We start from the raw sequence: 13569 nt of genomic DNA on the forward strand, positions 1-13569 counted from the left end.
AAAATATTTGCATCTATATATATATTTTTTTATAAGAGATGAACTTATCCTTTAAACCCAGGAAAAAACATTTAATATACTGCAGCTTACCAATTACTAGATGTGATGGCTGCATTTGTTTTCTTTTTAAAAAGGGGTGGTAAACCACGGCTGGCAAAATAAACACACCTGTAAAAGGCAAATTGTATATTGTGCCATTATGCATTGCATACTAGCACATTATGGAATAGTCACCTTAGAACAAAACGCTCCAGCAGCACACAGTCACAGCCCATAAGGCGGACATCTTCCCCCGGTCTTTCTGGCTGTGTGACTGGCCGGAGCCGCAATGGCGTCACTCCCATGCATGCGCGGGAAACCTCGGTTTCGGCACAAAGCTCTGAAGATCCGGCAAGGTATGCTGGACCTTCAGAGCACATGCGCCAGTGAAGTCACTGGCTGCATACAGGGAAAAGATCTCCTAAATGGGGATATTCATTTTACCTACAGGTAAGCCTTATTAACCACTTCCCGACCTCATGTACATATACGTCAGCAGAATGGCACGGACAGGTACATGTACGTACCTGTACGTCCTCTGCTAGACGTGGGTGGGGGGTCCGCCCCCCCCCCCGTACATGCGGAGGTCGGGTCCGCTCGGGGAGCGATCCGGGACGACGGCGCGGCTATTTGTTTTTAGCAGCTCCGTCGCGATCGCTCCCCGGAGCTGAAGAACGGGGAGAGCCGTGTGTAAACACGGCTTCCCCGTGCTTCACTGTGGCGGCGCATCGATCGTGTGATTCCCTTTATAGGGTAGACCCGATCGATGATGTCATTCCTACAGCCACACCCCCCTACACTAGTAAACACACACCAAGTGAACACTAAATGTTACAGCGCCCCCTGTGGTTAACTCCCAAACTGCAACTGTCATTTTCACAATAAACAATGCAATTTAAATGCATTTTTTGCTGTGAAAATGACAATGGTCCCAAAAATTTGTCAAAATTGTCCGAAGTGTCCGCCATAATGTCGCAGTCACGAAAAAAAAAAAAAAAAAAAAAAAAAATCGCTGATCGCCGCCATTAGTAGTAAAAAAAATAAAAATGCAAAAAAACTATCCCCTATTTTGTAAACGCTATAAATTTTGCGCAAACCAACCGATAAACGATTACTGCGATTTTTCTTTACCAAAAATAGGTAGAAGAATACGTATCGGCCTAAACTGAGGAAAAAAAAAATTTATATATGTTTTTGGGGGATATTTATTACAGCAAAAATATTATGCATTTTTTTAAAAATTGTCGCTCTATTTTTGTTTATAGCGCAAAAAATAAAAACCGCAGAGGTGATCAAATACCACCAAAAGAAAGCTCTATTTGTGGGGGAAAAAAGGACGCCAATTTTGTTTGGGAGCCACGTCGCACGACCGCGCAATTGTCTGTTAAAGCGACGCAGTCCCGAACTGTAAAAACCCCTTGGGTCTTTAGGCAGCAATATGGCCTGGGGCTTAAGTGGTTAAGGCTGGAAAACCAGCAGACTCCCAATCTGCGCTCTCAGCCAATGAAATGTTCTGCGGGGGAGGGGGAGGTGTGTTTGGTCCCCCTGTCAGAACACAACAGCTCAGTTGGAAAGATCGCTGTACTAACGTCAGATCATTCGTACAGCTGTTCTGACAAGAACTGTGGGTTGAACAAAAAAAAAAAAAAAAAAAAACACTGGTAGTGTTTAGACAAGTGAAAATATGGCCAAGCCCTGCTGCCGTAGGGGGTCAATTCTTAAAAGGATACCAAATGAGATATGAAGTTCACGTGACACATTTATTGGAAATATTGCGCGAGATAATAAAAGTCAATTCATCAGTAAAATATTGAATGTGAGGTAAATACAGCACATTAGTTCAAATTTAAAAAAAACACACACACACACACACACACACACACACACACACACACACACACACGATCAATCATCAAGCCTAGGTTCACATTGCTACAGATTGGAAATGGTGCAAGTTCAGTTGAACTCGCATGATTTAAATCCGGCAATGCAGTTTGACAGACATTTGTGCAGATTCCTACACGGATGTCTATACAAATCGCCCAACATGGCCAAAAGTAGTACAGGAGCTACCTTTGGGTAATCGGTGTGTCGCCGTACTAATGCAGACTGTGCCATTGCGGCATGCGATTTGACATGCTAAATCAGCCCTCAAAAATTCCACTCTTTTCTCGCAAAATGCGAGTGGAATTTAGTCCAGGGCGAGTGAGGAGCAGGGGGTGTACCAGGCTGACAGTTTCCTGGCTGAAGCGATCACATAGCGAGTGGCAGGGCTGGTTCCAAACAGTGGCCACATTATAACAGGAGAGCGGGACAGCTGCGGGCTTCATATGCTTAAGCCCACTCGTCCCGCTTCTCCCTCTGTCAGAAGCTGGAGACAGGCAATAAAGCAGAGCAGTGCTCTGTGTTCCTCCCTCCCCACCCCCGCCTGACAGCCCCGTGTAGCACACAGCCGAGTGAAGTGTTGTGGCTGTGTGCTGGGTCTGATAGCTGGAGACTGCACTGTGATGAATAAGTTCTGTGACTTCTGTCATCAGGTGAGAAAGAACCATGAAGAGATTTAAAGAGAATTGGGGGTACAAAGGTAAATGTGGATGGGGGTACATGGCATGCAGGGGAGGGACAGAGACTGATGTGCTCTGGCCACCATTATATAACTTCTACTCCACATCAACAGTATGCTGTCCTCCTCCTGTGCCCCTTTCACCTCTCCACAGGTCAGAGCTGTTCTGACCTGTGGAGAGGTGAAAGGGGCACAGGAGGATCCATACTGATGATGTGGAGGAGAAGTTATATAATGGTGTACAGAGGAGGAGGCCACTGTGAGGAGGACACTATCATATTCGCAGCCTCTGTCCCCCTCATGTGTTATGTCCGCCTCTGTCGCCCCCCTGTGCCATGTCCGCAGCCTCTGTGTCCCCCCCCCCCCCCGTCATGTCCGCAGCCTCTGTCCCTCCCCCCGTCATGTCCGCAGCCTCTGTCCCGTCCCGCCCCCCCCCCCCCCGTGTCATGTCCGCAGCCTCTGTCCCGTCCTGTCCCCCCCGTGTCATGTCCGCAGCCTCTGTCCCGTCCCGTCCCCCCCGTGTCATATCCGCAACCTCTGTCGTCCCCCGTGTCATGTCTGCAGTTTCTGTCGCCCCCCCCCCCCCCGTCATGTCAGCAGCCTCTGTCCCTCTCCTGTGTCATGCTGCACTGATGGGGGCACAGGGAGGCTGCACTGATGGGGCACAGGGAGGCTGCACTGATGGGTACGGATATACTTTATGTTACTATTGTTAAAGTTGTTAATATTTATTTTTAGAACGTAATTATGCTTAAAATATTTAACAGTGTAATTTCATGAGATCATTTACAAGGTCGTGTTTAGGGGCGGACTTAGGGGTAGGGCATGGGATGTGTTGGGTGGGGCAACTGGTGGCGAGTAACTTTTAAGGCCTGGCTAGTGGCTCAGGACTTGAAATTTTGAGCCCTGTGCTAAATTGTACCAATGTGAACCTAGGCTAACAGTAAAAAACACATTCATTATTTATCCCAAGGTGTTTGCTGGCGGAATTTTAAAAATGTGCAAAATAAGCCCTGGTTCACACTGAATGAGACTTAGAAGTCGTGCTACTTCACTCGAAGTAGCACAACATTTGAAAGCCACAGGTCAGTGCAATTTCAGGTGCGACTTGCCTGACATCTGACAACTTCATGAACAGATATCTATGAAAGTTGCACCTGAAATCAGCAAAAAAAGAGAAGTGCAGGAATGTTTTTTTTTTGGTGTGAACAGGGGCTAAGAATTAGAGGAACTCTGCACTGGCCTGGAAGTGAAAAGCACACAATGTATCCGTGTGAATATGTTCTCCCGAGCTCAGGAATGAAAATAAATTGTAACATTTCATCAGAAGTAGATTGTTTTGTAAATGAAAGCTCCCTAGAATGTTTTTATAGTTTTACAATATTACTGTGTGCCTTCTGGTGCAGGGTTAGCCTTCATTAACCTGCCTGGCGGTATTCCCGAGTCTGACTCGGGGTTAGATTTTCCTGCTGCGAGCGGTAACCCCGAGTCAGACTCGGGCTCGCCTCGCTAGATCCACAGGGAGTGTTTTCTTACCTTGTCCCTGGATCCAGCGATGCCACCGCGCTGTGTGAGCGAGCGGGACCTCGCTCGATTCACACAGCGTCCTCCTGTGCCGCCGATCTCCGTTCCCTGCGACGTTACGACGCACGGGGACGGAGAACGGCGCCAAATTCAAAAAAGTAAACAAACACTTTACATACAGTATACTGTAATCTTATAGATTACAGTACTGTATGTAAAAAAAAACACCCCCCCATTGTCCCTAGTGGTCTGCACAGTGCCCTACATGTCATTTTATATAATAAAAACGTTTCTTTCTCCCTGCAAACTGTAGATTGTCCATAGCAACCAAAAGTGTCCCTTTATGTCAAAAATAGTTTTAGATCAGCTAAAAAACAGCGATAATAAATTATAATCACTTGCAGAATTGTACGATAGCGATTTGTGGGGAAATTCGTCATAAAAAAAAAAAAATAATGACAGCGACAATTCTGCAACTGAGCAAATTTCAGTGATTTTGATTTGATTACATTATTGAATATTTTTTATTATAATTATATTATTATTTGTTATAATTATTTATAATTATTTATTATATTATAATTTATAATTTTGTTTTTAAAAAAAATGTCATACCCGGGATGCCTATTAAACTCTGGTTTGGTCAGATTTAAGTGAGTTATTTCTAAAAATTACAGACCTACAATATAAAACGCCAAATTTCCTTGCAAATAATGGTACCGCTTTTAGCATGTTTTTTCTGAAAGAATCATACCGCCAGGGAGGTTAAAAGAAAAAAAAAAGTGAAAAAAAAAAGTTAAATTTAATTTCTACATCACAAAACAAATATTTAATGCATTTGAGAAATAACATTTTTTTTGTGAATTGACTACCTTTGAGATGAATATGACAAGATATTTTAACTCAAAAAAGTATTTATCTTAGTAAATTGATCACAAAAAACAAGAAGCATGTACTGTCTACATTTGGATGGGACCAATACCTTGAATCGGATGATGTATGCAGCAATCAAAACACCAATGCTTTGAGCGAGATCTCCAAGTGCATGTACAAATGCCGCCCTCACTGCAAGGCTACCATGGCTGTGTCCATGAGGACTGGGAGAGGAACTTGTTGGAGCACTATGAGAATGCGAGTGGGAATGAGGATGGCCTGTCTGGTTTAATAGAAACCCCATTCTGTAGACAGAAAAAAAAAAAAAAGGGAAAAAAAGTCAGAAACTGAAGAAGAAAGTCCATATAAAAGATGTTTTACAGAGCTCAGCGAGTTTCACCTTGATTTATAAAAATTACTATTACCCATGCATGTACCAACTACAAAAGGTGCTATGCCATTTGTTCACGACAATAAAAATGTCAAGATATTTTTTACCAAGTTGTTTGTCACCTCTAAAAGTCCCAAACGCCCCCCTATTTCTAGAGATAGGGATGGAGGCACAAAAATAAATGCGCTTCATTTAAAGTCCCAATTACCCTTTTACTTTGATTTATTTATGAGACGGTCAATACCGGAGTCCATTCAAAATAAACCACATAGTGTACACAAAGTAAATGCCAGCAAATGATTAAATAAAAAGTGAGCACAGGGTTCTTTCTTCACTGTTTTTCTTATAGGTGAGCTAAGAAACAGATAGTACCTTTATTGTAAGTAACTAATAAACTAGAAAAGCACTTGTTTAATCTGTGTGTCTACATAAAGTGGTGTCCTATTGTTCAGATTTCCTGGCAGCTTTACTACAATTGTTTTCCTGGCTCCTGATGCAGTTTGCCAAGTTCAAGGAAGGCACAGGTAGCGCCCATAAAATTACTAATAAAGCAGGTTTGTTTTTAGGCACTTTTGGCAGCCGATTTATTCCCTTACTGATTATGCAGCTTGTTCATCTTTTAATTCTTCCCTATGTTCCAGTTTAAGCTGGTGTCATGACTGTTACTCTTGCAGCAGCCAATGGAATCACCCTTGCATGCAGAGACTAGAATTGTGATCTTCCTACACTATGTGCTTCAATAGAAACACACATCCCCATAGCCTAGGACAGCGATGGCAAACCTTGGAAACCCAGATGTTTTGGAACTACATTTCCCATGATGCTAATGCACTCTGCAGTGAAGCCTCATTGGAAATGTTGTTCCAAAACATCTGGGGTGCAGTGACCACGAACGCTACCTCATCCAGTTAATGTTTTGCATTTATTGAGAAAAGAGAAAGTGTTCCCTGAATGACACCCGTAATGAGCAGGTGAACTAGTGTCTTCAGTAAGCAGCAGTGCAGCCGCTCAACACGGCCCTTGAAGGTAGGGGGCAATCACTACAATAGTGGTGCCTACCGGATGGTCCGGCTGTTCGTTATCGTTTCAGCAGAAGTGCCGGGCATCTTCATTTGGTCAGAGAGCCCGGCTCTTGGTTCTGCTGCCTAGTTTGCCCCGCTGTTATCTGGCCTTTCCTCCCCCTTTGGCGACGTGTATGCTTTTGTGCCATTTCTGGGTTGGTCTCAAGGGCGCCCGGGGAGTTTGCTATCCTCCTAGCATCTCCCTTTTAGTCACCCACATCTGGCTCAACCATAACCCTGCATTGTATTTGACTGCCCATTAGTGCCCAGCGATTGAATTTTGTCCGCCTTTCATCTGGCCTTATTCTAATAGGGTGTATTGTTACATCTCCTGTACCCCTTTTTTTTAGCTTTGGCGTCTCCAGATGGCTCTGCTTTCCCTGCCTGCCATGGTTACCCTATCTGACCAATAACGGCCGTCATCCCGTCATTCAAACGAACAGCCTGATGGTTCCTGTAGTCTAGCTCGATGCTGGGGAGTGGCCAGCCACCGTGTTGGGTTGCGATTTGCCCGCCCGGCAGACGCCGGGTCAGGACTGCCTATAAATCAGATCACACCCCACCGAGTGTGCAGGGAGCTGTGGGCTTTTGCTGTGACGGTGGGAGAGTACATCCGATACAGACTTGCGGCAGGTATTTCCCCATTGACTAACATTTTTACAATCCTCTCCATTTCTCTCAGCGATCTGTACTTGGTGACTTTGTTCTCTTTCTTTCGGTCTTTTTCTTATATAAACCTTAGCAGCATTGTCATTATTTCAGACATTGGCTAGATTGTGCTTTTCAACATACCTTTGAGCATATGTCCTGCAAACCGTCTTTTAAAGCACTGGTTTTCCTATTTCAGTACCAATAAGCTTTTTAAGCTTTAACCAAAAAATGTTATGGTTCATTTTTCCATATATATCGCAATCCCTTTTTTTTTTTCTAATTTTTTTCTAGAAATCATTTTTTCTTTTTGAATACTGGTTATACAACAACTTAAATCCCATTAACCACTTGCCGACCGGCCACCGCCGTTATACGTTGGCAAGTTGGCTCGGCTGGGCGAGAGCACGTAGTGTGACCTCCTCTCTCCCGGGCGCGCGCGCGCCGCCGGGGGCGCGCGCCCCCCGCTCGCCCCCGACTCCCGTGCGTGTGCCCGGCACACGCGATCGCTCGGTACAGAGCGGGGACCGGGAGCTGTGTGTGTAAACACACAGCTCCCGGTCCTGTCAGCAGGGGAAATGCTGATCTTCTGTTCATACAATGTATGAACAGAGGATCAGTGTTTCCCCTAGTGAGTCCACCCCCCCCCCCCCCACAGTAAGAACACACCCAGGCATACTTAACCCCTTCCCCGCCCCCTAGTGTTACCCCTTCACTGCCAGTGGCATTTTTATAGTAATCCAATGCATTTTTATAGCACTGATTGCTATAAAAATGCCAATGGTCCCAAAAATGTGTCAAAAGTGTCCGCCATAATGTCGCAGTACCGGAAAAAAAATAAAATAAAAAAAAAAAAAAATCGCTGATCGCCGCCATTACTAGTAAAAAAAATATAATAAAAATGACATAAAAATACCCCCTATTTTGTAAACGCTATAACTTTTGCGCAAACCAATCAATAAACGCTTATTGCGATTTTTTTTTATGAAAAATATGTAGAAGAAAACGTATCGGCCTAAACTGAGGAAAAAAAATGTTTTTTTATATATTTTTGGGGGATATTTATTATAGCAAAATGTAAAAAATATAATTTTTTTTCAAAATTGTCGCTTTATTTTTGTTTATAGCGCAAAAACTAAAAACCGCAGAGGTGATCAAATACCACCAAAAGAAAGAGCTCTATTTGTGGGAAAAAAAAGGATGCCAATTTTGTTTGGGAGCCACGTCGCACGACCGCGCAATTGTCTGTTAAAGCGACGCAGTCCCGAATCGCAAAAAGTACTCTGGTCTTTGGGCAGCAATATGGTCCGGGGGGTAAGTGGTTAATAACATTAAATCTGTCTGCCTTTTAGCTGCTACTATACAAAAATCTTTCAACCTATATGCTTTATATTTTTTTATTCCACCTTTTTGATTTTTATCTGCCCCGGAAGGAGGTAAGGGGCATTTAATATTTGAATTTTATTTTTCTCGCAGTATATGCGCAAAATAGCTCTCTCATTCTCGGCGTGCCAAGGATGATGAAGGCTTAGAAATACATCAACTGCCTTCTTGCCTTTCGCTTTTTCACTGTATGTTTTGAAGTAATTTGTTTTGAGACACTGTTCCAAAAATTGTCTCTATGGCTCCTGATGTGAACCATTTATAAATTAACAGATATCGTTATAAAGCTTTCTTTCATTTCTGTAAATCTACCTCTTTAGATTAGAATTTTTCTACTTGATTTTAATCTCCTAATCCGCCACCTCATGCATTAACCTTTATAGAGTGTCCTGTTGGGACCCACCTTGGAATTACCCTTGATTCCACCTAAGGGTCTGCACACTTCAGCCCACGCCCCGGAGGGTCGTTAAGTGTCGATTTCTGCGGGTGCTTGTAGGTATCTTTGCCTTTACTTTGTTGAACATCCGGACCACCTGCTAGTGTCCCTTTTTTCCTCCCTTAAAGGTTTCACACCAAGAATGTTATGTCTTTTGTTTATGCAATATTGTATCCATATGGTGTGAATGTGTTACTCTATATGGCTAATGTATATACGTTTTCCATTTAGTTATAAATTTAAAAATGGATGTCGTTTTCCCCTGAGGAAGCGGAACCCGCGAAACATGTAGGGAAATGCGATCTTCCTGTTTTCTCAAGTTAACTACAATCCTGCTTGTTGATGACCATTGGTATTCATGAAATCAAACGAATCATAGGTTTTAATATGTATTTTTTGTATATTTCTATGTATTGAATAAAATTATTTTTGTAATTTTTTTATATAAGACAATTGTTCTTTCTCATCATTACCACCTACATATATGCACCGTAATTTATCCCCTTTCTTCCCATTTTTCCACAATTTGATTACTTGGGATTAGGTGCCTTATTATATGGGCGATTCTATAAGTGTCGGGACTACAAAAAAAAATCTCGTGCCTACTACAATGATTTGCAGCTTCTACAGGAATCCCACAAGTCTGGTACATACATACTATGGCCTTGTTCACACAGGCATACTTACACATATACCTGTGCAAAGGACCCCGTTTGCCATGGGCATGCACTGGTGTTTCATGCATCCTCATGCAGGCAGTCACATTCATGTCAATTGAATCGGGTTCCGGAAAACACACAAACCCACGTGGATGTCAAATTCAAATCAGCAGCTGTGTCCGTACAACAAATGCGTCCCAATTGACATGGATGGGACGGATTGCCTTGGGATGCATAGATTACCTGGGCATTCCTGTGTGGGCAAACATGGCCCCCTCACATGGGTGTATGGTTAATTATGCCTGTGTGACCAAGGTGTCACAGTTGTCCAAGCGGGATCAATGCAACTGGTACCCTGCTCCCACTTCTGGCTGACTTCACCACATCAATATTATCTGGAAGTTCGGCCCCTCTCCTCCTTCCCCTGGCGCCGGTCCATTCAAAGTGCAGAGCGCTTTGCGCATGTGCAGTAGGGAGCCACACGATTTCCCTTGCCCGAGATCGGGCAGCAGCATCCAAGAGCGAACTGAAAAAATCGTCTTAGGTTAAGACACTGCTGGATCGGTGGACAGGTAAGTGTTCCAATATTAAAAAAGTCAGCAGCTACAGTATTTGTTGCTGCTGACTTAAATTCTTCTGAAGGAGCCTGGAGCTCCGCTTTAATGTGTAAAAGTTGTTGTAAACCCTTGCGTTTTCACCTTAATGCATTAAGGTGAAACAACACCTTGCAGTAGCCGGCCCCCCAGCTGGATATTAATTCTCTATAGTACATTCTGTGGATGATTTTGGAGGGGTTTGGACATGAATGGGACCTACTTGCCCTTGACTCAATTTGAATGCAGTGTATAGTCCTATTCTAAGTGGAGAATTATCCTCCCATGGTTGACTGTTAAGGATGAGCTCCGACGTGTTCTTAAAACCCACATGCAGAGCCCGCCAGGAAGTTGGCACTACGCTGCGCTAATCACTGGCAGCGAGACATTTTCCGATCTCTGCAGCCACGCATTGGGACAATGTCTCACTGCCTGTGATTATCGCAGTGCGGTGCAGACTTCCTGGCTGGCTTTGCGAACACACCGGAGCTTATCCTTAACAGCCAACCATGGGAGGATAATTCTCCGCTCAGAATAGGACTATAGACTGCATCCAAAATTGAGCCAAGGGCAAGTAGTACCATTCATGTCCAAACCCCTCCAAAATCATCCACAGAATGTACTATAGAGGACTAATATCCTTATGTCAAACGTTGTGCAAACTGTTTGTATGAGCACACATACCCTCGTACAGTTAATGAATGAAATAATAGTTGCAAGTATAGGCATCTGCTCAATCCAAATAAAGTTCAATACTGATCAGAAATGTATTACACAAAAGCTGATTTGTCCATTTGAATTCCACTCACTCATGTGATAAAGATATCTTTTACTGTAACTTACATGAGGTTCACAGCAACACCAACAGCTGCTGTTATCAACATTACATCTCCATTAATTGTGTAGTCCATATGGATCGTCCTCTGCACCGCTTCATAGAGCAGGAAGCCTGTGAGAATGTACACCAACAATACACTAATAATGGCAGACAGGACCTCTACAAAAAAAAAAAAAAAACACACATTAGAAAAAAAAAAAAAAAAAGTAGATTCAGTAATGCAAAGCTATCCAGAGCTCTCTGCAATGCAACAATGGCAATATACAGCTTCAAACATTTATATTAAAAGCAGATTAAAACCCAATGACAAACTTCAGACTTCCACCGTTGCTGGAAAGTTTAATAAACCCCCCACCCATAGGTTTTACATGTGTTCCAATTTACACAGCACACCTAAAAATAAAGGATTAGACAGCATTCTAAGGGCGGCTTCTACTGTCCACGAAAGCTTGGGATGTGCAATTGGCGTACAGATTAAAGCCCGATACACTTTTTTTCATCCAACACAGCAGGCTGAACGAATAAAATAAAAAACAGAAAATCTTGCTGAACTAACCATGTGATGTTAGTACAGCGATCTTCCAGCTGGTCTATTGTGTTCTGACAATGGAACCCCTACTCCCCCCCCCCCCCCCCCATAACACACCGGTCAGCTGCTGGTTTTCCAGCATGCCTGTTGGACAGAAGCTGCTGTACTGGCCGAATGTTGGCTGATTTCTATTGAACTGAGCCGGCTGATATTCAGCCCGTGTGTCTCAACCTTTAGAGAAGGATTTGTTTAAAAGTTCATTAACATACAAAGTACCACACAAGACTTGAGATCTTTTACCCTTTGTTAGGATGGACAGAGAGTGGACAGTTTCACAACTGATAATGAGATCTTTCAGCACAGTACAGACAGGGTTAAGCCCCTTCCTCAACATCACATAGAAGAGGAAAGCTTGGTAGGATTTTCAGCCAAGTAAAAAGGTAGGTAGACTTTTTTTTTATATATGTTATGCTATGTGAATAGGAACAAGCTATAAATATAAAGTAGGCGTTATCCCAAAACGATATGTCATTTCATGAAATGCTTTAATCTTTTTATATGTAAAACACCCATGTATCCTCCTTGTGCTCCAACTGACTCACACATTCCCCGTCACCAGTGGTTCTCTCTTCCATGCATTGGATGCAAGCCCTGCACTTTTCACATCTATCTAAACTACAGTTCACATTTTCTTGAAGTCACCTCAGCAAACCTTCCACAAATACTTTTAGGAGCCTGCCAGTGAAGTCCACCTAATGCAGCTTCCTATGATGGGGTGGCAACACTGCTGCACTGCTCCTGAATTTTAGAGCATGTACGCTGTGCCTGCTTGCTGTCAGGGCTGGTGCAAGGATTTTTGACACCCTAGGCGAAACCTAATTTTGCCGCCCCCCATTGGCCCCACCCCTGACTCCCCACCTTTGCCCTGCCCCCCCACCTTTGCCCTGCCCATGTAAACCCCACCGTTTTAATGAAGTGCCAATCAAATGCAGCCTCACCAGCGCCAGTCAATGAATGTTTGCTTGCTTCCATTCATTCGGGAGTTGGGACACAGACAGTCCTCCGCTGCACCTCTGACATTATGTGCGAATGGAGCGGCGGCTGCCTGCTGATGCTGAGACTTAGTTCCTAGCTGAAGAGAGAGTAGGAACACCAGTGGCCAGGCGCCCTAGGCAGCAGTGTGCCCTAGGTGGATGCCTAGTGGTAGCACCGGCCCTGCTTGCAGTACTACAGAACGATGAAAAGAATGTTGCAGGGTTGGGGGCTATCAGTATTGTCACTGCAACCGGCAGTTTACTAATCAGCACCTGTCCATACTGAGCAGTCCTGGTCACTGAATTCTGGATTGGTAGCACTGCCTGTTGATAAAACCCTCCCACTGTGAGCTGCAGTGTCTGGGAGGGGGAGGGTGCAAGACCCCATACACACTATTAGATTTTCTGAAGATTTTTGTCTTCAGATTTACCAAAACCATATAATAGGAGGTCAAATCTTAAAAGTTTCAATTTGTATGCAATCAGACAGGCCCTTGCACTACATGGTTTTGGTAAATCCGAAGAGAAAAATCTTCAGTAAATCTAATGGTGTGTATGGGGTCTTAGAAATAAATGAGGAGGATTTGGCCAAGTCAGGGAAGGCAGGAAAGTTTCTGGTTACTGTATTGAGGCTTGTGCATCACATAGTAAGTGGATTTTCTCCTTGCTTAGACTGTTATAAAGGAGCTTTTATTTGTACTTTAACCACAGCAGTGCAGAGCGGTCAGCCCACATTCAGGACTTGGCAGGTATTGAATTCAAGCAATTGGGATATATCCAGAGTCCATGATGGGTAAACATTTGCAAGACTTCCTTGACATTGCGTGTTATAAACAAGCAGTCTTACATTATCTACAACTGATCTGAAGACCTGGACTTTTTCAGCAATATTTAGTCAAAACGAATGATCATACCCATTATCCCCATCTTAGTGGTAGTAACGTCTTTTTTCTTGCTTGCTATAAGGCTTACCTGTAGGTACAGTGAATATCTCCTAA

General features: G+C 43.6%; 1 protein-coding gene across 2 annotated transcripts in view; it reads right to left on the minus strand.

The window, feature by feature from the left end:
- Window positions 1-13569, minus strand: part of SLC30A4 (solute carrier family 30 member 4) — a 45058-nt gene that overhangs the window by 14991 nt on the left and 16498 nt on the right. The window contains exons 3-4 of one of the 2 annotated variants that reach the window (XM_040342615.1): window positions 11014-11167; window positions 5109-5304 (exon numbers count right to left, since the gene is read on the minus strand). In XM_040342615.1, coding sequence (XP_040198549.1) covers window positions 5109-5304; window positions 11014-11167 — 350 coding nt within the window. Of the gene's footprint in view, window positions 1-5108; window positions 5305-11013; window positions 11168-13569 lie in introns of those variants that run through there. The other variant, XM_040342616.1, reaches the window with a different exon arrangement.

This window comes from Rana temporaria, chromosome 3, assembly GCF_905171775.1.
Source record: "Rana temporaria chromosome 3, aRanTem1.1, whole genome shotgun sequence".
In the NCBI taxonomy this organism is placed as follows: domain Eukaryota; kingdom Metazoa; phylum Chordata; class Amphibia; order Anura; family Ranidae; genus Rana; species Rana temporaria.